Source organism: Vipera berus (genome assembly GCF_964194415.1).
Source record: "Vipera berus genome assembly, chromosome: 5".
Lineage (NCBI taxonomy): Eukaryota > Metazoa > Chordata > Lepidosauria > Squamata > Viperidae > Vipera > Vipera berus.
Window position 1 is genome coordinate 39,380,238 of NC_138207.1, and position 22,166 is coordinate 39,402,403.

A 22,166-nucleotide genomic window follows, 5' to 3' on the forward strand; every position below is an offset into this window, starting at 1 on the left:
CAAACATTTAGCTCTTTTGATATTTGTCTATAATGGTGTGATAAATCTGGGTTTGTGGCAGACCTTCACTGCATTGCTTTGCCTGCTTTCACTCCAGGTTAAAAAGATAAGATGAGATGAGATGAAATGAAATGGAATGGGAAGGGAAGATAGGGTAAGATAAGATAAACTTTAAATAAATAAATAAAATAAATAAACCTTTATTGTCAAAGTACAACATGTGTACATTGAAATTAGCTGAGCCTCCCCCCCCCCGTGCTCTCTCCCGCCAACACACAGTGACAACAAACCCTCCATCCCACCACACCATGTGAACCAACTACACCACACACCGGCCTCCCAAGTCAATTCTGCATAAGATTATTTCCCGTTCAAAAGCCTAACAGCCCACGGATAAAAGCTATTTTTCAGCCTGTTGGTACGGCTGGCTATATTCCTATATCTCCTACCGGATGGTAGGAGAGTAAAGAGATACCGTCCAGGGTGTGAGTCATCCCTGAGAATCTTCCTCACTCTTCCAAGGCAATGAGCCCTGGCGATGTCATCCAGTGGTGTCAGGGAACAGCCCACAATGTCTTGTGCTGTGCTCACTACCCTCTGTAATACTTTCCTATCCGCAGCTGTCAGACCAGCATACCAAACCACAATACCATACGAGAGGACGCTCTCTATAGTAGACCGGTAAAAGAGGGTCATTAGCTGTTGTTCTACCCTGTTCTTCTGCAAGACCCTGAGAAAGTGAAGCCTCTGTTGGGCCTTTCTAGCCACCTGAGTTGTGTTAACTTTCCAGGTCAGGGCAGGGCAGGTTCCTCCTTTTTTCTCCGGAAGTCTAACACCATCTCTTTCGTCTTGCCGATGTTTAGGTGCAAGTTGTTGTTACTACACCATATGGATAGTTTTTGTACCTCCGCCCTATATGCTGTCTCATCCCCACCTGTAATAAGACCCACCACAGTTGTATCATCTGCGAACTTGATTATCGCAGTGGATGGGTCAGATGATACACAATCATAAGTGTATAAAGAGTACAGGTAGGGGCTAAGCACACAGCCCTGTGGCGTGCCGGTGCAAAGCTTCAGGGGGGTGGAGAAAGCAGAGCCGACCCTCACTGTTTGTAACCGATCCCTAAGAAAGTCTTGAATCCAATCGCAGATGGCGGGGGAGAATTTCAAGTCAGTCAGCTTCTCGATGAGAATGTCATTTTTTACTGTGGGCACACTTGCACACATTAAAAATGAAATTCTGTTGCATGCTTTCAAAAATGTATGCATACATAACACACATATAGACATGCTATATACATACATATGTACTGTATATACCTACACCCTTACATATAAATACATATAAATATTAATCAGTTAAATAGGATTAACATTATTATGCAATAAAACAGATATACTTTCTAAAGTTTTATCATTGAAAGTTCAATAAAATTGATTTCTCAAAATGATGGATTGAACCCTTAATTAAAGTTAGAAGGGGTTTTTTTATTATATGTGCCTCTTTGTTTTCTTGTAGCTCTGAAAATTTAAGGGCAAAATTAACTGTTTTTATCTCACCTCTTAGTCAATATCAATTTGATTTTTTTAAACCATCAGCAACTACACAGTTTTTCTCAACTTTGGCTGATTACAAGTTATATGAATTTCAGTTCCTAAATTCTCAACAATGGACATGATAGTTGGGGAACTCTGGGAGTAAAATACTACATAACTGGTATATGCCCAGATTGCAAAAGACCAATGCACAATGCAAAACCTTTAATTAGTTAAACACTTACTGGTAATTGGTGTAGCATTATTAGGTGTGTCAGCTCTCAGATACTGGGTTGTTTGAGTTGAAGGCTGAGATAAACCTTGAGAACTACTGCTGTTACTAATGCTGTTTTGGAAAACAAACACAAAATATATCATTGTTTCTAAAACTTGCACATCAAGTTTCAAAAATTATCTCCTTCAGTTTTCTGAGGATATAGCACAATTTCAACTTTTCTAAATTACTTTTGCACTTGTAGTCTAAACATCACAAAATGTAGCTTGCATTCCATCAAACATATTAAAAGACTTAAGCAACCTCAATCAAGCTAGGAAATAGAAAAAAGCCAATAAACAGCATTTCTGAGAAATATAATTTAAAACAAATAAAACTTTAAGCCCTGTATACCCTTCTCTAAAAGAACAGATACAACTTGTAACGTAATGACCATAACAGTGTTCATATTTGAAAGAAAGAAAAACAAAACTTAAGAGCTTTGCCTATTATGTCCATAACAAAAGACTACAAAGGAATTGCTAAGGCCCGAAATACGGAAACCAAGTTTGACTGGGCTTATGAAACATAAGGTTTTTCAAATATTCAGCATGAGAAGTACTTTTCCAGTTTTCTACAAAACTACAAAGGCTCTGAAATGTGAAGATAATAGCATATTTCGTATCTATTTTACTATTGTCCACATATCCATATTGGTCTGCTTTCTTCTATGCAGTCAGTACTGAAACAAATAAAAGCTGAAAGGAGACCACTAAGATATGCTCTATGAGGAGCTACCTACTAAGACTGCTTGGTTGGAACAAAATATATGGTCCATTTGCTAACTTGCAGGTGTCATTGACATATTATATTTGTTTGCCGCTGGGGTACCTTACAAAGTACTTTGTTCAATTATTGTTGTGGTAATAATTTATCTATTATGCACTAATTACAGCAAGGTCAAAATAACAGACATCATCACAGAGTATGAGCCAGGATAATTAGAAGTAATATATCCATTATGAACACTATATGAAAACTTACCTGTATATATTTTTATTACTGTTTTCATGTCTTACATTATAGATGCTTTATCCATTTTGTGAACTAACAGCAAGCATACGATTTTGGGAGTATAAGCATATAAAAAATAAATTAAGCCTACCCTATTACTTTATTTAATTTTTATATCTATCTTATGCATGTGATTCTTGGCAACACACATAATTAAAATACAACGCTAAACAGTCAACATAACTCAAACACAACCACTAAAATACAATTAAAAACATTTAAAAACTATAATAACAACTTTGACATCTCTCTCATCTTTAGCACATTTCTCATCCCTTTGAGGGAAAATCAGAGGCACAAAGCTGTATAATTAGAGAGTGGCTGCCACAGGTAACTTAAGAATCTTTTTTTTTAATTAGATCAGACTTGCACAGACAAAACATGCTCTAGGCTTCTCTCCTTACTTTGTGCAAAGTCTAATTTGAAAATCCCGCTGTGATAAAATATTATTATTGAATTGTAAAACATTTGTGATATATTTCTTTCTTTTCCAACATCATCTCCGGTTAATCTTTAGTTACATTCACAGGTGGCCTGATAAATTGATAATCATTTTTAAGAATTTTGGTTTCTTTATTCAAATTCAGCATCTGTGAATAAACCTTTTAAAATTGGGAAAGAAAAATAATCTCCATTTCAATGTCAAGCATTTCAAATGGAAATGAATGTATGATGTAGTTTAGTAAACCAATTTAATAGTCAGTTATAACTGCTAAAAATAATCTTGCATTGCCTCATTTGTTTGCAGATGTCCACAATTCACATCCAAATATGTTTTATAAATGATCTAAATACAGCAAAAAAAGGAAATTGGCTGCATAAGGCATAAAATGTTACAACTACTACATAGTTTATATTTTAGCATGAAATTAATAGTACATTAAAATAATTAATTATATAACATGCCTTATTGGTTAACTACTGTATATGAAAGCAATGGTTTCAGAAGCACAATATATTTTAAGTCATGGTTCAGGTGCTATTTGGTTGCATCATAAAATGTTTTTCTTAATGTGCAACCATTACTTAATGTAACTAAAGTTTTCATGCTTCATGTAAGAATATTAGGAAAATTAAACAATTCAATATTGTCATGTTAGCTCCATCCAAACATATTATCTATTTTTCATTACAATAATTTTCTCATATGAAAACTGAAAGAACATGTAAGACCTTTTTACCTGTCTTCTAATTCTATTCTCTTCATACTGTGAAGATGCAAAACAGCTAGTATTATTGCTACCAGGAATATGACCGCACAGCAAACTCCTACACTGATATAAAACACACGCGTAGAAGTGGTGGGAGCTGCATTTACAGGATCAACTGAAATTGAACATAGAATTCAACAAAGAATTAGTGAAAATTAAATGAACATAATATTTGATAGCTCAAGAAAATAATAATTTAGTTATGCATATATAAGGCTCAAAATTTTATTTGCAGAACTTTAAATTTTAAAAGTGCATTTATGTCAGATTCAAATTCGGTTTATATCTAGTACATAAGAAATATAAAATTATTTATGTATAAATGTAACTGATAGAAAAAATTAATATACAGACTATTGAATTGGTTACTATAAAAACAACATGGCAGGAACTTAATAATAAGACATTGGAACAGCTTATTTGTTTATTCCTGTATGGATCTATACCACCCATTCATGAAGACTCGGTGGCTAACAATCAGGAACAGCATGAAATAAAAAGACCCCCTTTCCAAATATCTATAAAATAATAAAGCATACATAACATAAAGAAAATTGAGAAGATGTATTTTATTTATTTATTTCAAAACATTCCGTTACTGAATTAGGTGGAACAACCAATAGTCACACTCAACTAGGCCCGGAAAAGATGTCTTTAGTATTTTACTTCTATTATATTGATAATGCTCAAGCATAAACTGCTAATTTGTTTAATATTCTTAGTGAAAGAGAATGACCAGGCTAAGGGGATCAAATACATAATCAATTTGGAGTCCCTAGGCCCCTATAACTTAAAATCTCTTATCTGGTACCAATTTGCCTTGACCGTTAGTAGTTCAGATTCTTGTGTATAAGTAGCATGAAATAAACATGTAGTGTTTTTGAACTCTATCCTGGTACCTGATTTCTTCCACCTGACAGTTAGTGCCCAATAGTGTCCAAATACAAAGTAACTTATGATTTTTAAATGAATAAGACGGATGAAAAAAAGGTTTGACGGTCTGACTAAATTTTCTTAATTCAACAGCAGTGTGGGAAGAATTTAGTTTCTGTTTCCTATATGAGCAGGTAAAGAATGTATATGATCTTCTTCATGCAAATCGTAACATGAATTAAAAATAAGGGGGGGAAACCCCTACCGTTGTATATAAACATTTACTTACAAATGGCTTTAGTGTTATTTTTGTCTGATATTGGCAGCTTTACTTCTAAATCAAGTTCTAAAGATAAAGAGGAGAAAAGGGGCATTTTAGATTTAGATTTTAAGTTTTCTTATAAATTGCTTTTATTAGATGAGAATAAAAAAAGAAGTTATCCAAGCACCAACAGAAACACAAAGCTTTGAAAGTTCGGTTATTTAAAAAAATTGTACACAATCCACGGTCTGCAGAGGAAATACCATAGCATGCAGTATCATTACCTCCAAGACTCTAGTAACAAAGTGATTACAACTTATGCAGTTGATTTGACATATATTAAAAACAAAATACCCTCAGATAAACATAACTATTTCACAGGAAACAGGGAGAAACATAAAACTAAAATTAAATTGAGAATGTATTATAATCCTAGGAAAAAAAGAGATTAATAGTTGAATTAATTTGTCCAACATATTTCAAGGGAACATAATATTTAACTTTCTAAATTCAATTCATATTATGCATTTAAATCCTGATCTTTTTCATATACCTAAAGAAGTAAATTATTGGAAAAAGTCTTGCGAAACTGCTGTAATCAATAAAACATATCCTTTCATGGTGGCCATATTTGCAAATCCAAACAAGATATGAAAAAGATGTTAAAACAATGGGATTTTATAAAGAACAGACAGAATTTGAACAGATACTGTTAAAACAGATGAAAAGGTGATTAAGAAACTCTATAAATATCTGTTAAGCTTAAAGATGGAGGAAGAACAAGTAAAAGAAACAAAGATAATATGGGCAAAGAACTTTGGATATAATATAGAATTAGAAAACTGGCAAAAGTTATGAGAAAGAAATGTTAAATTAACTAAAGCAGTGGCATATAAAGAAAACATATAAAATGTTTTACAGATGGCATATGACACCAGTGAAATTAGCAAAAAGGTTTAGAAATACTTCAAACAAGTGTTGGAAATGCAAACAAAGACCAGGTACATATTACCATATCTGGTGGACATGCCCTAAAGCAAAAAGATTTTGGTTAAAAATGCACTTATGGTTGGAGAAAATGACTAAAAAACAAATAGATTTTAAGCCAGAATTATTTTTGTTAGGAATAATAGGAACAAATTATGAGAAAGACTACATATATTTACTTCTACACATACTAACTGTAGCAAGAATTGTATTTGCCCAACATTGGAAAAATGAAAATTTACCAACTGAAAAAGAATTAATTAATAAAATTTTAGAGTGTGCAGAAATGGATAGATTGACTTTAAATATAAAAGAGAAAGAAGACTCAATGTATTTTAGAACATGGAATAATTTTTATCAATGGCTAGAAAAACAAGTTAGAGAGAAAGGAATATGTGTTAGCAAGAAGACCATCGAGCAATTAACATATTGTTTTATGATAATCAACTATTACTTGTTTTTTTAAACACATGATGCTGTTTGCTAAATATTGAGAATGTTATTTGAAAAAACACACACATACAGGGCTTTTTTTCTCATAGAACGCTCAGAACGGCATTCCGGCACCTTTTTTTGATGGATTTTTTCAACTTTTGCACAAGCTGTGCTATTCCCTCTATTGGCTTTCAAAAGCCAATAGGGCCTTTCTTTGTTCTCCTTCCGGAGAGGGAGCTGCTGCTGCGGTGTCGGCTGCGAGCAAAGTTCAGAGGAGGCAGGCGAGGCTGCCCCAGCCATGGCTTAGCAGCAGGTGTGAAGGAAGAGGGCCTGGGGGGAGGCGGAGGCCCATTAAAGGTCCTGTGAATTACGACACTGGCTGTGCCTGTCCGTCGCTGGATCCCTGCGTTTAGGCAGGTTGCAGGCTGGTGCTGGCTGTTAGTTTGCGCCAGGGCATGATTACATTGGCCTGATCTAATTTTAGAACCATGCAGGATTAGCAAGGTAAACCTTTTTTCAGTTAAAGTCCTGTCTTGTTCATTTCATGGAGACATCTGCGTAGCCTTTAGTTTTGCAACAGTGTATAACTGGTTTGCATTGTCTCCTTTATGGTGTCCTTACGTCCCCCCCACCCCCAATCTAACCTACATCTCTGAGATTTCCTGACAGTCAGCCATCCAAGCACTAACTAGATTTGACCCTACTTAGCTTTAAGCTCAGGAGGTGGTCCTCAATGGCCTCTGAGAGTGAAAGTTAGCTTTCTAAAAGATAGTCTCCTTTATTCTCTCAGCCAGGAACTGTGTCTCATGGCTACTATTTTAGTGGTTATCTGGATTCTTGCAGATTTTGTACGTCTATCTGAAGTGGTAATCTTAAGCATTTTTTTCATAAATTACTTAAGGATATGCAACTATATTTTCTCATATTTATCTAATGTTACTTTTGCATCTACTTTTTTCAATCCATTTTCTTTCTGTCATTAATTCCCCAAGAATAAGAAATGTAAATTGTAAGCTCCTCATAGCACAGTTCTATATCATTGTTAAAGTACACTGGGCAATTATGGACATATTCATTCATATTCATAAATAGATTGAATTGTAACACTTTCCCTCTCACCTAAGCCTGTTCTCTTGTGTGTATAATTTGAACATAGCCAGGCCATTTTTTTATCAGCAGTTGTAAAGAAATAGAAACAAAATGTTTAACTTATGTATTAATAACAATTTCTTTGCAATTCATTATCTTTCAGTAACATGACTCCATCAATTAAGCACATATATGTTGAAAGCAGCATAAGCACTTGTATTAGACATCTATTATCTCCCACTGCTAGTCCTTCCAAAAGGAACTCAATATATGTCATACTATATTTGCAACAGGTGTCTCCTCCTCTATTAAAGTGCAACACATCTTTTTCCAAGTAGACAAAAAAAATAATATTCCATCTTTTCTATACCCACCTGCAGTATATAAACACGGGGGAGCTATCCCACAATTTTTCACCCCTATTAATTTGATAAAACAGAACTTAGTGTTCTAAGTTCATCATGAACAAAGTCTGATGAAAATAACTATTTTGGCAGGAATGAATTAATAGCATGCATTTTGGGTTATAGGAGCATCTCATTCACTTGAACCAATGTGATCATATCTTTAAAATGGTATGTACAAGCTATCAATAATGTGGTTGCTAATATAGGTAGGTCCGGCTTATGAGCTGTTTGTATTTAAGGATATGCTCACAACAAATTCTAGTTTATTTGGTGAATTCCTGAAAGATGCCTTAAGAATTGAATATATAATTTTTAATTATATAAATAAATATATAAATAAAAGATTAACAAGATGAGAGTTCCGGCACCTTTTTTAAAGAAAAAAAGCAGTGTGTGTGCGCGTGTGTATGTGTATATGTATGTGTGTGTGTGTGTGTATACACATATACACAAACATACATACATACAAACACACATAAAACATATTCTTCACATAATACCGAAACACTATATTAAAATAGATTAGTAGATACTATCTAGCAGGAAATTGTAAAGAATGATAGAAAGACAATTTACAATTCCACTGTAGTTATCAGTTACTATAGTATTTCATTTCACCTTCATTTCCTTTAGTTTATAAATATTGACATATTGTTATTGAAAATCTAAAGTATTTCTTTCTCACATGCACATAATTCTGTTGTCCTTAATACTTTATTTCTACCCTAGTAGCTATCTACTTTAGTGATAAAATCAACAAACTAACTTTTTCTCCACTTTAAAGTGATGAATTTAAAAGAAGAGCAGTGATAAAGAGCTTTCCAGCAGAAAAGATTCTGTGAAGTTTGCAATTGACTTCTTTAAAATAAAAAAAAAACAAAAAAAGCCATGACTTACTTTTATGACACATTTTCCTCCGTTTGAAATTTAATACTGTGATATTTTTAGAAGTATTAACTGTCATGTTGAGTTGCATTAGTACTGTAACATCAAAGTCTAACTTGCCAGTACAAGACAGTTCAATCCGAAATACTGTAAATATAAAGATAAAACAAAATAGTATATCTTATTGTTTTAAATACTTTCAACACTTTGCTATTATTCAAAAATTTAATTTAACTATAATTTAGAGTTTTTCTTTAACCTGTTATGTCTAGAGCTACAAAAAAAGATGGCCCTTTCTTGTTCAATGTCAATCAGAAACACCCAGATTTTGGTTTTACTCAAACAGATAACCTATCTGATCCTCTTTGCTACTGGAAAGAAACTGAGGAATTCCTGGTCACATCCTATTTGATACTAATAGGAAGTACATTTACTTCCTATGGAAGAATATCTACTAGGATCAAGAAAAAAGGTCTTATTTGTGGTGGCTCCTTCCCTAGGGATTATAATTACTGTGGAGATAGGATCTGTCCCCATTTTGATACTTTTTCTGGAACATCTTGAAAACATGATTCTGTCAGTAGGCCCGGGCACTCAGGTTGATATGGAGCTGATCAAATGGCTAGTTTGATTGTCTTTGTTGCCACTGCAGGGGTAGTGGATGGATGTGTGTTTAGGAGTTTTATAATAGATATTTAATTTTTAAGCCATTCAGTCACCCTGTGTAAGCTGGATGGCAACATAAATTTTTTCATCGATTGATCAATAAAATCAAAGTACAATGGAAAAAGGAGGTAACAGATTTCCTTGATTATTATTCATCCAAGATGCAGGAGTAATAAAGTTTGGTTTTGTAACTAAAAATCAACTTCGAATAAGAGTCCTAAAAAAATTACCAATTTTTATTCATTATTATTACATTTATTTGCCTCTTCTCTTTATTTTATTTATTTATTTATTTTATTTATTTATTTTAATTCCATTTATATCCCGCCCTTCTCCGAAGACTCAGGGCGGCTTACAAGCTTAGCAGTAGCCTTCATTCTATGTATATGCCTGCTTGTTAGGGCTTTCACACACCCCCCCAAGCAAATCAAGCTGGAACATTTTAATTATTATTCAGAAAGAATCAAAATTAAATAGTTGAGGATACAACAAATTAAATGCAAGATGTAATAAAAAAATAGAAATGAACTAAAAAAAAATGTGGATAAATTGGCATGAAATATCAGTTCATTTATAAACAGAACATGCTTTAAATTATATTTTGCATATGAAGATGCGTAACGGGTGCAAAACTGGAAGCAAAATCAATTTCCTAAAACAAGATAAGAGACAACAGGTGCTCTAATTTCAACTCTACCCAAAGCCCTATAGAATTCACCTGATGGTGATATTGTACAATTGTATAAATTGTATAATGGCCAGAATATACAGGTAGTCCTTAACTTACAACCACAATTAAGCCCAACTTTTCTATGGTTAAGTGAAATACTTGTTAAATGAATTTTGCCCCATTTTACGACCTTTCTTGCCTCAGAATCACTGCAGTTGATAAGTTAGTAACCCAGTTGTTAAGTGAATCTGGATTCCCCATTGTCAGAAGGTCGCAAAAGGGGATTACATGACCCCAGGACACAGCAACTGTCATAAATATGAACCAGTTGCCAAGCATCTGAATTTTGATCACATGACCATGGGGATGATGCAAAGATCGTAACTGTGAAAACGGTCATAAGTCACTTTTTTCACTGCTGTTGTAACTTTGAGTGGCCACTAAATGAACTGTTGTAAGTCGAGGACTACCTGTATAAAGTTTAATTACAATTTGTTGTGTAAGTCACAAAGTCTATCTCTTTCCTTTGCTATTATGTTTATAAACATTCTGATTAACCAGAGTAGGTCATGCTCTTATTTCTGCTCTCCAAGAAGTTAGAAGTCCACCCATCAAAGTAAACAGTTAACAGTATTTGAATACAGGTAGTCCCTGAAGTACGAGCCTAATAGAGCCTGCCCATTAGGTTCGTAATCGTCAAATGAATCAGACTCAATATTACAATTTAAAATCAAACTCATTAATTGAATCAAATGGGTCATTAAATGAACAAAGATTTGACTTATTATTTCCTCCAATGGCTGCCTGAACTGAGAGACTTTTCCCACCGCTGCTGCAGACTGTTTCCGGCTGCAAATCAGCTGTTTCAGGTTTCAGGAACTACAGTATTGTAAATTGCCTCCCAAGCAGGCAGCAGGCATTTTTTTTAAAAAAAAATGTTGCTAGGCAGCTCAAGCTTCTTCAGAGTGGGGGTGGAAAGTTCTCCAAATTGCAGTTGCCACTAAAGTAAGTAGCCTTAGCTTTAAGCGTCTCCAGGCAGGCATGCAAAGAGAGATAGGGGTGGAGTTTACAGAACTGTAGGCTTGCAACAGTAACTGAGATGGAAGGGACCTTGAGGCCTTCTAGTCTAACCTACTGCTCTCACAAGAGAGTACAGTACTGTACTGCATTTCTGATAAATGCCTATCCAGTCTTTCTCTTTTTTCTTTTTAAATATTTTATTAATTTTCTAGTTTACAGTCAAATACTTAACAGACAATGTGTTGTTTGGCTCTATGAGTAATTCAGTGGTATATATTAACTTCTTCAATCTAGATCCAATATTATACCATCAAATGTTTCATTTCTTCTTCCGGTAGTACCTGTTTTGCCACACTAGGCAAATACAATTATTATTGTTATTAATAAATATACAATTGAATATTAACATCTTTGTTACATTTTTCTCATAATATCAATAATGTCAGTTTTAGATAAATTTTCTAACCAAAACATACCTTAATTGCTTTTGAACTTAATATCCATATATTCAATCCGTATCCTGTTTTCATTTTTTTTAATTTTAATTTCCCCTCAGTGTTCAAAATGTCTCCATTGTTCATAATTTCAAAGTAAGTTATATTTGGGTAACCAAAAGCTTCCCTTATTCAAACTTCTTAGCGTTTTCCTGTTTCCCTTCTCATACCAAAATCTAATATTCTAATTACAAATCTTATCTTTCTAGTTATGACAATACTTCTATTTCTAACAATTATCTATTCTCCACCATATTCTTAAAAGCCTCCAGTGAAGGAACACCCACAACTTCTGGAGGCAATTTAAATTTAAAACCTTAAAAAAAACCACAACAACAACAACACTGCCCCTGATCAGCACAAGCCTCTCCAGGCAAAATCCAAAATGGGGTGGGGGTGGGGATTTCTTTCAGTAAGGGGTCAGCAGAATCTCTGGTGGGTTTGTGCTAGGGAGAGGAGGCGGCAGCAGCCACGTGCTTTAATTTTCTTTGCAAATGCAAACAAACAATCTTGCAAAGTAATGTACTTACAAAGACAATAAAAAGCAGAGCAGTTCCCAAAGTGATTACAAACAATACAGTACAGCACTATAGAACAGGCACGTCAAACTGCCGGCCCACGGGCTGGATGCTTCACGCCGAAACCGCACCCACCCTATTGCCGGCAATGGGGAAAAAGTCACGATACATTGTGCGATGTCACGTGGCATCGCATGACATGCCTGCTGTAGTGTAACAAAAAAAGACTATTTTAAAATACTTATAGAAGTAATTATAGCTCTCTACAGTACAGTGCTGTAGTCCTCAAGCCTAGCAAGCAGTAGATCTTCCATGCAGCTCCAGGAAATAAAAAACAAATGGTCGGTGCTTACTGCAAAAATCACCGGATCGTTTGGCCATGTGACCAGGCACAAAAAAAAAACTACCTCCCCCCCACACTTCCGGCTTCTCATAGGTCCGAACAGGCCCAGGCAAGTTACAGAGTTAAAATGGCCACTGCAGCAACTGAGACTGAATCCAAGTCACAAGTCACAGGCCTGTTTTTGACCACAATTTTGAATTTCTAATGTACCTTTTCTGAATAACCTCATTTTTGTGAAATCTCGCTAAATAAACACTCATATATGGGGGATTACCCGCATTCTGTTGTGTGCCAGCTCTAATGGAAATGCACTCACCTGACAAAGTTCGAGGAACTTCTCCTTGTTCAGAAATATTTACCTGTGGCATATCCATAGCCAACAGATTATCTACTTGAAATCCCAGTTTATATTCAATCTGTAATAATATGCAGTAAAACATCAAACTAAAAATATGTTCAACAAAGATTATCTGTTTCAAGTTACACTGTTACCAAAAAAACTGTTTGCTAGGTGCCAACATCATATCTGATGGAAAGATTTAGATAAAAAATAAGATAATGCTAAGTCACTTTTATACCAAGAAGCAGGAATAATCAGAGAATGAATGGAAAATCATTTTATATAGAAAAAATACATATCCATTTCTTCATAAATGTGCTCAATGTTTAAATATTTAATGCTTTTTGCTTTATTAAACTAGGCACGAAAAGATAAACGTTGGAATAGTAATGAAATATTTAATCTTTAAACTACACTGAAATAACTAAAGCAAAAATCAAGAAATATGACATACCTCACTCATTATTTCACTTATAATGGATGTTATTTGAGTTGTCATCTACATAATTTACCAAAATTGAATTAAATACATTTATATGTACTAGGCATGTAGCTGCACAGATTTCCATGTGGAATAAAGGTCTTATTTTTGGGAAAACATGGTAGCTACACAATCAATTCTTTTGCAACCTTAAAATAGCTATTGCTTACCTTAGACTTCGCATTCCAAGTAAAATGAAGGCTGTTTGTCTCTACTGGTACTTGTAGATTAAATGATAAAGCGAAGTGATTGATAAGGTCATTTCTGACATAATAAAGTTCTGCATCGATACCTAAATATTTTTAAAATGATAAAAGAAAGCTGAAAGCAAAATTATAACAAGTGGCAAAATCATTTCAAGAAAAAACTTGCTTTTTACAATGTAATGCCACAGATAATGAAACAGCAAATGAGACCTTGTGTCTATGGAGACCAGATTACAAAATCTACAATAGCTGTTTTCACAATGCACAACAGGACTACATTTTAATTTTTTTTGCAGCACAAGGACCACTCCCGTCCAGCTCAGTGGTGCCGTACAAAGATGTTTTTTGGCAAACTGAAATCCAAGGACTGCATTTTGCTTTCTTCCCCCTGTAGCACCCAGGCTGGGCACACCTCATCAGCAATGGGAACAAGAAAATGGTGAAGGTCAACAGTGCATAGGGCAGACGTGATCTCAGAATACAAGATGGTGAGGGTGACTGCATTTTTTTTGCCAGAAAACAGAAGTAAACAGAGCCCAAAATGTGATCATGTGACTGTGGTTGTGGTAGTGGCTACTGGAACTTTGAATCTGTTGTAAATAGCCCTGGGAAGATCCTTCTTAACTTTCATGGCCCCTGAGCGACCAATCATAAATTGAGCACTGTCTGCAGAAGTGTCAACATCCAAGATACCTTAGAAGACATTTCCTACTTACAAAAGCTACTAAAAGTTAAATCTGCACTATTGTCATTATCATATTGGAAAGTAATAGGACTTGATGGTTATCTGTAGAAATGAGACATATAACTGAAAAAGAATAATGACCGAAGAATATCAAATGAGGAGACTTAATGTGTGAAAACTATTTTAAAATATATTTAACTTCATATGCTATCAAAATTATGTATAGGAGTTTAAAAGTCCTACATGAAAAGTCAGGTGCTAAGAATTCAAGCTGGTTTTTAGAAAAAAAAACTAAAAAGATAAGAACTATTGCTGATGTATTCATGTATATCAGACATGTCAAACTCGCGACGAGACGTATCGGGACTGTTTTGCGATTGCCGGCAATGGGGTGGGTGCGGCTTCCGGATGATGTGTCTGGCCCGGGGGCTGGCAGTTTGACACCCCTGATGTATATCAATTCATTTTTTATTGATCACAGGAAGGCTTCAGTTGTATTGACCATGTTCTTAGGAAAATGAGAATTCTTTAACAATTCACTAACCTTATGCCCAGTCTATAAAAAGAAGTCATATGGCACATGGCAAAACAGGCTTGATCCAGGTCAGAAAAAGGGTGCACAAAAGATTATTTATTTATTCAACGTACAACACTGTAAATATTGGGAGGAAACCTGGATTGGAAGAAGATGAACACAGATGTAAAACTGGAGGGGAAAAAACGAATAACCTGCACCTTGCTGATGACACTACTCTGGGAGCTGAAAATTCAAATGATTTGGAAGCTCATATTATTTAAGTCAATAAGCACAGTGAAAAAAATGGGACCAAGAGTAAATATAAAGCCCAAACTAATGACAATTACAGCACCTAGTGACAGAACTAACAATGAAGTTACTATGGTAGTAGACGGTTTTAGAGTTAATTATTAATGTTAAAGAACCAGCAGCAAAAGAAATTTGTCACTTGTAGTACTTGTTGAGTAGAAATTCAGACCTTGAAAAAATAAAAAGTATCACTCCACATTTATACTACAAAGATGAAAATGATGCAGGCAGTAGTTTTTCTTATGGAAAAACAAAACTTGGACTTTGAAGCAGTTTTGGGTATTTTATGATAAGGGGACCTTGAATGCTGAAGCACTAAAGGGAGTTAGAGAATAAAGAAAAAACATAGAGCAGAATTCTATAACAACAGCTATTGCATATATTTTTTTGCCAAACTTTAAGAAAAAATAAATTAACCTTCTTCATAAAATGGACAGAGTATGTTACAATAAAGTTACAGATCAAGAACAAGCGCAATGGAAAATTTAGAAAATTACTTTGAGGGATTTAACCATGGTAAGCAATGATGCAGATATTACTCGACTTCCAATCAAAATTGGAAACAAAATATTCATTAAAGCAGTCATTAAACAAAATGTTCACGTGACTATTTTGCTTAGCAACTGCAATCCTGGCATTTCTGGTTCTGGTTGTTAAACAACCTCCTAGGACTTTAGATGGAATGCTTGCCAAAGGATTTCAACTCTGTGGAACTAAAATTTTCCCAGCAGGCAGCTCTTTCACTCTGAAACATTTGTGCAGTCTGCCAATGGATTTCAGCTCTAGAAATGCCAAATGTTGGAAGTGCTCCCAAATGTTGGAAGTGCTCCGAAGAACTAGGTACATACTTTCATACGTGGTGGTCCTGTAGCAACTCACAAAGATTTTGGCAAATGATTTGGGCATGGCTAAAAGAAATATTAAGACATGAAGTTGAGTTCAGTCCAGAATTTTTCCTATTGGGCATAACAAAAGAGAAATACCCTAAAGATGAGTTGTATCTGATGATTTACATTATTACAGCAGCAAGAATGTCATTTGCCCAGAATTGGAAAAGGAGTGAAATCCCAGTAGAAAACGAGGTAATAAGGAAAATTTGGGAATGCGCAGAAATGGATAAATTAACTTTGGAAATTAAAAATAAAGACCAATCAGGTTACTACAAAATTTGGAATAAATTTTATCTTTGGCGGGAACAAAAGGAAGGTCTCTATTAGAAGTTATAGATTGGTTGATTGTTCTAAGTATTGTATTATATTTAATTGATTTGTATCTTGTGTATTTTATGTGTACATATATATATATATATATATGAATATTGTAGACAAGAAGGTATGTCAGTCCGTTTGTACCGTGTCCAATGTTTTAAATAATAAATTTAATAAAGATTTAAAAAAAAGAAATGATGCAGAAATCTTCACAATTTCAGCTTGGTTCCTGCAGCCTGCCAAGGTTTTCCATGCATGGAGGGGAAATCCTTCATGGAGATGCAAAAACAGAGCTGAAATATTTAGCTTTGTTCCTGCAGCTTGCTGAAGGATTACTTCCCACTTTAGTGCATGGAGGAGAATTTATTTGTGCAGTTGCATAAACGGACCTGAAATCTCCATTTATTTCTGCAAAAGCTAGCAAAGTAGGTTGTAAATTGCAATCACATGACTGCAAATCACTTGGCAATTGGTTGTAAATGCAAGCCAGTTGCCAAGCATCCAAAATGCAATCAAATGACTGCAGGGGGTGGCATGGTGCTATATTTTACAATGGCCAAAAACGTTTTATGTGCTGTAAAGCACCTTTTCCAAGGCCATTGTAACTTTGAACAGTAAATCAAGGACTACCTATATGGAAAAGAATATGGACATACAAATGGAATTGATGATTTATTTTCTAAAGGAGATGTACATCTATTGAACCAGGAATTGGATTTGTCTATTGTAAAGTGATGTCACATGACTGCATCATTTAGTGATGGCAATCCCTGTGATCCTGACTGTCGCTTTTAAGTGAGAATGTAGGTCATTAAGGGTACCTCCTCACAACTTCCTGCTGGCTTCCAACAACCAAATCAGTGGAGGAGCCATCAGGAAGTTGCAAGCTCCAGGTGATTTAAAAGCAGGCAGTGCAGTTTAGGATAGCTGCTGCCAGCTAGGAGAGGATGTGTGGGTGGCCAGGTAGTGTGTGCAAGTGGTCAGAGTATGGCACAAGTAGTGTGAGTCTAGGGGAGGTGCACAAAGCAGACGGCACAGGCAATAATTTGTGGATGAGACTTACTGTGGCAATTTGCAACCTTCCCTATCAGATTCTCTTTACTTAAAGGGTAAAGGTAAAGGTTCCCCTGCACATGCGTGCTAGTCATTTCCAACTCTAGGGGCCGGTGCTCATCTCCGTTTCAAAGCCGAAGAGACAGCGCTTGTCCGAGGACGACTCCATGGTCATGTGGCCGGCATGACTAGACGCCAAAGGCGCACGGAACGCTGTTACCTTCCCACCGTAGTGGTCCCTATTTTTCTACTTGCATTTTTACGTGCTTTCTAACTGCTAGGTTGGCAGAAGCTGGGATGAGTAACAGGTGCTCACTCTGTTACGTGGCACTCGGGATTCGACCTGCCAAACTGCCGACCATCTGATCGACAAGCTCAGCGTCCTAACCCACTCTTTACTTATGGGTAGCCAAAACAGAATGTTGGCAATCACAAGACAACAGAATACCCAAATTGTGATCATGTGACCCATGATGGACTGGTTGTAACCACTACTCTAATCACCATTGTAATTTTGAACAGTAGATACACAAGTGGTTGTTTTTTTTTTATTGAAAAGTTTTAACATACAATTTTTCTTTAAAAAACCCCCCCTCCCCCTCCCTTCTCCCTCCCCCCCCAAGTGGTTGTTAACTGACTACCTGTATACTTAAAGTGAATGAATGCTCAGACTGAGTATTTAAAAAATGACCAATACAAACAATGAAATAGGAATGAACTGCAAAATAAATATATGAAGGAAGAGTGGATTTGTTGGGAGATGTGAAAGTCTGAGAAAGTAATGCTTATGCTGAATTAATGAGGGACCCAAAAAGAGAGGAGCTAAATTTAAAGAATAGCATGCAAAACATGAATCAGTATTTGGATATGACGAAAGCAAAAAAGATTTGCAAGGAAACAAAAGTAGTCAGGTATTATGAATGGAGTTGGTGTAAATTAGCCTTAACTGTATTTCATTTTTCTTTCTTTCCTTTAATTTGCTCATTATTCTTTTTCTGTGCTACACACATCACGCCTTGCCATAAAAGAGATAAGCATCATTAGCATATATGTATGCATGCACGTAGTTGCACATGTAGTGTGATAAGCTCTGGTTTCTACCAAATCTGTGAGCTAAACTGATGTTTAAATGAATTTCAGTATGTCTGTTTATGATACAATTGGACTTTGTAGTTCTTTTTGTCAAATGTTCATGGTTTCTGATTTCATGTAAGCTTAGTTGAGTAAAGGAATTATAACACCAATAGGAAGTTAACATCCACTATTTTATTCAGATATTTAATACCAAGTAAAGGATAGACAGTTGTGTGTCTTTCAGATGTTAATTCAGAACTTACTAGATTTCTATAGTAGCATGACCAATTTTGTGCTCCAGGGAGAAAGTTCTGCATTAGGCATCTTATGGATTTGATTGGTGTAGTGTGTTGTTTGAACACAGACTACAAACCATAGTTTATCAGTTTATTCAACTAATCGCTGAAAGTAGTTACAAAAATTAACCAATGTTGTATTTATGTCTGAATTGAGAAACATTGAATTATGTTTGCTCTATAAGGCAGATTTATTATTTATTACTTTATTTATAGCTATCTGGTGGCTAAGATAAAGACTTACTATAGTTTGTCATGAGGCATAATCAATGTTATTGGGTCAGGACACCAAAGAGAAGCTCTAAAATGTGGCACAAAACATTGCAGTAAGATGGGGAAATTGCAAAAAGTCAGATAGAGGCAGCTTATTTATTTGTTCAATTTGTTTCAACTATCCAATCAACTCAAATGATATACAGCACATTCTCTCTCCCTCCGTCATATATGGAAAAATTCAGATTAAAACTTATACTGATTGTAATATAGACTATTGAATAAGAGCACAAATTTTAAAATTCAACTTTTGGTTAATTTACCAACAGTGCTGCTCAGGAAAAAATGCTTTTCTTTTATCACTCTTATTTACAAATGCAGACCAATAATACAACTGCTGAAAAGATTCCCATTCTGAAATATCCCCTGTATTTTCAAAAGGTGAAAAACCTAATCTATTCAACTACCATCCAATGTATATTCTAATAAGCACAGTTAATTATACACACACACACACACACACACACACACACAAGTCACCTATAGAACAAATCCCTTGCTTAAGGACAATAAACTGTTTTTAAATCTGGCCATCCAACTTTTGATTACTGCATCATTCTCTGCTATCTCACTAAGATATCACATTTGCAGTGAGAATCTCTTTATGCTGCTTTCATAATTTATAATACAGAATTTGATAAATCCTGAGAAAAAAGAGTGTGGGAGTAACTAGCAGCAACCTCTATTGATTGCTGTTTGCTGTGACACTATTTTGTGAGAATACTTATATGGAATAAAGCATGATACTTACCATTTCCTCACTTACTCTATCTCCATCATAATGGATGTCAAATGGGGATCTATTCTTGTTTATCCAATATCTATTTTAACTGCACTTAGGCTTTTCCAAGTAACAAGTTTCAGTCCCCAGCATTAACAAAAACTCAATTCCCTCCCACTACATGCCAATAGTTTTACTATTCCTTTCATGTTTTATGTAGGTTGGGAGGGAGCTTAGCTACCTTTTGCCATCAATAAACCAAATAAACAAACAATAAACAAAATAAACCAAAACCTAGTGTTTATTCAAAATAAAGATTGTCCTATTTACAAAAAATGCTCTGCCAACTTAAATGGCAAATTAATTAAAATTATGCAAACTAAGTGCTTTAAATATTGAGGCATTATCTTCCACTTATGGAATAAACAAATCCAGACCAGTGGAGGAGGCCACTAAGGAAACAATTAGGTATGTGTGCTGTAAAGATAAGAGTTTTGTTTCTGAAGCTATCAAACTATTCAAGATGGGAATTTAACTTCTGCTCTAAATTATTTCTTCCGAAGGAACTGTAAAAACATCAGATTCCTGTCAATAGGAAACAGAAATCATTTCTTGTCAAAGGCATGAGTTTCTGCAAAACGAAATCATAATTTGCAAAGTAACATTAGTCTTGGATTTTGGGGTACGACTGCTCTCAACTTCACCGGGATTTGCCTGGATAGCAAAATCAGGGGAGAACAATCCCAGCCGGCTGTTGACGACAACAGAATTTGGCAAGTGCTCGGAGAAGCACCTTTATGTGACCATCAAAATGCCAAGCTTTAAACCTACAACGGGCACTCTTCCTCCTCTTGCAAAGTCACGTCCATGCTGCATTTGTTTCCACCCCGAAATCCCATCCCAGGCGGCGTGCTCACGGCACAAAGATGGTTAAGTTGCACTAATGCAGCAAGGCCCAACAAGGAACGAGGGGCCAGGCGATGGGAGAGAGAGCCCGGCCGGAGGAAGAGGAATAATCCCGACGCCTATCCAGGAGGAACACCCGCCATTTAACCCACTAGCCTCCCACACGATCTGAACCCTTTGACGGCGGGCCGTCTCCCTTGTCCTCGCAAAACCATCCCCACCAAAAAAAGACTCTTGATTACACGTCAGAATCCTTCTCACTCACTCGCTCACATACAAACACACGGGAGCGCGCACAAAACCCAAGTGTGAGCGAACATCCGCCTCTTACTCACCGATCAGGCGCAGCACCTCTTCTTGACTCATATAAACACTGAGGCCCGGTCCAGTGGCGGGAACGGCTGCTTGGAGCGATGCCTTCTGGCTTTCGGAACTCGCGGGAAGGAACAGCATCGGCAACAGGAGCGGCAACAGGAGGGAACAGAGGCGGCGGACGAGCCGCGACCCAGCGGCAGCGTCGTAGCTTCCATCCCGCCGGCTGCCCCGCACCATCGCTTGCCCCCGGTTCCCCACTGAGGAGGGGAACCGGGTCCCGGCCCGAGGCCTCACACTCGACAACCGTTCATACTCCGGCCACGCGCGCTCGCGCCCTCCGGGCCGGGTTCATGAGCTCCTTTCCCCCCCCCCCGCGCGCGCTCGCGCTCGCACTCGCACTCCCTCGACCCGCCCCTCCCGGCCGCGGAGCCAGCACATCCGACGAGGACAGGCAAGGCCCGGCTTTCTCCGCATGCGCATTCCTCTTTCCCCGCCGCTGCTTCTTTGCGCCTGCGCGAAACAACCTAATCATGGAAAGTGCTTTTCGGTCGTACTGGGAGGTATCACCTTGCTTTTCCTTTTGTCAGATTTCTGAAGCGCAGTAGTGCCGTCCCAAAATCTCGCACTTGGACCTCACTTGGCACAATTTACTTAGCGCAATAAAGTATCCGTTTATTCCACCCTATACCTAAGTGGAACCATTAATGGAAGCTCTATTTGAATGAAAAGAGCCTCTGATGCCTGCTGGAAGTAAAAAGAAATGAAAGCAGTGTTTTTATATTGCAACAGTGTATACGATTAAGTATATACTATATGTTTTTGTATGTAAGAGCATGGTTGGAGAATTCTGGGAATTGAAAGCCCATACATCTTAACGCTGCCAAGATTGAGAAATACTGCTTTATAATGGTGGCATTGCATAGTTAATATTGGAGCATATAACACCAGACCTGTCACTAGAAGGCAAAATCATGAAACACTCTCACTTTGGCAGTGTCACATGGGGGAATTCACTGGAGAAAGTAATTATGTTTGGAAAAGTTAGCAGTAAAAGGAAAGCAGGCCATCAAAGCTGACATTAGCCAGAGCATAGAAG

General features: G+C 36.3%; 1 protein-coding gene across 2 annotated transcripts in view; it reads right to left on the minus strand.

Annotated features, from left to right (window-relative positions):
* Positions 1–21,425, minus strand: part of RYK (receptor like tyrosine kinase) — a 46,034-nt gene extending 24,609 nt beyond the window's left edge. The window contains exons 1-7 of one of the 2 annotated variants that reach the window (XM_081329851.1): positions 21,091–21,425; positions 13,678–13,799; positions 13,003–13,102; positions 8,988–9,122; positions 5,200–5,256; positions 4,008–4,152; positions 1,784–1,884 (exon numbers count right to left, since the gene is read on the minus strand). In XM_081329851.1, coding sequence (XP_081185977.1) covers positions 1,784–1,884; positions 4,008–4,152; positions 5,200–5,256; positions 8,988–9,122; positions 13,003–13,102; positions 13,678–13,799; positions 21,091–21,307 — 877 coding nt within the window. In that variant the 5' untranslated portion in view covers positions 21,308–21,425. Of the gene's footprint in view, positions 1–1,781; positions 1,885–4,007; positions 4,153–5,199; positions 5,257–8,987; positions 9,123–13,002; positions 13,103–13,677; positions 13,800–21,090 lie in introns of both variants that reach the window. The other variant, XM_081329850.1, reaches the window with a different exon arrangement.
* Positions 21,426–22,166: the final 741 nt, after the last annotated feature.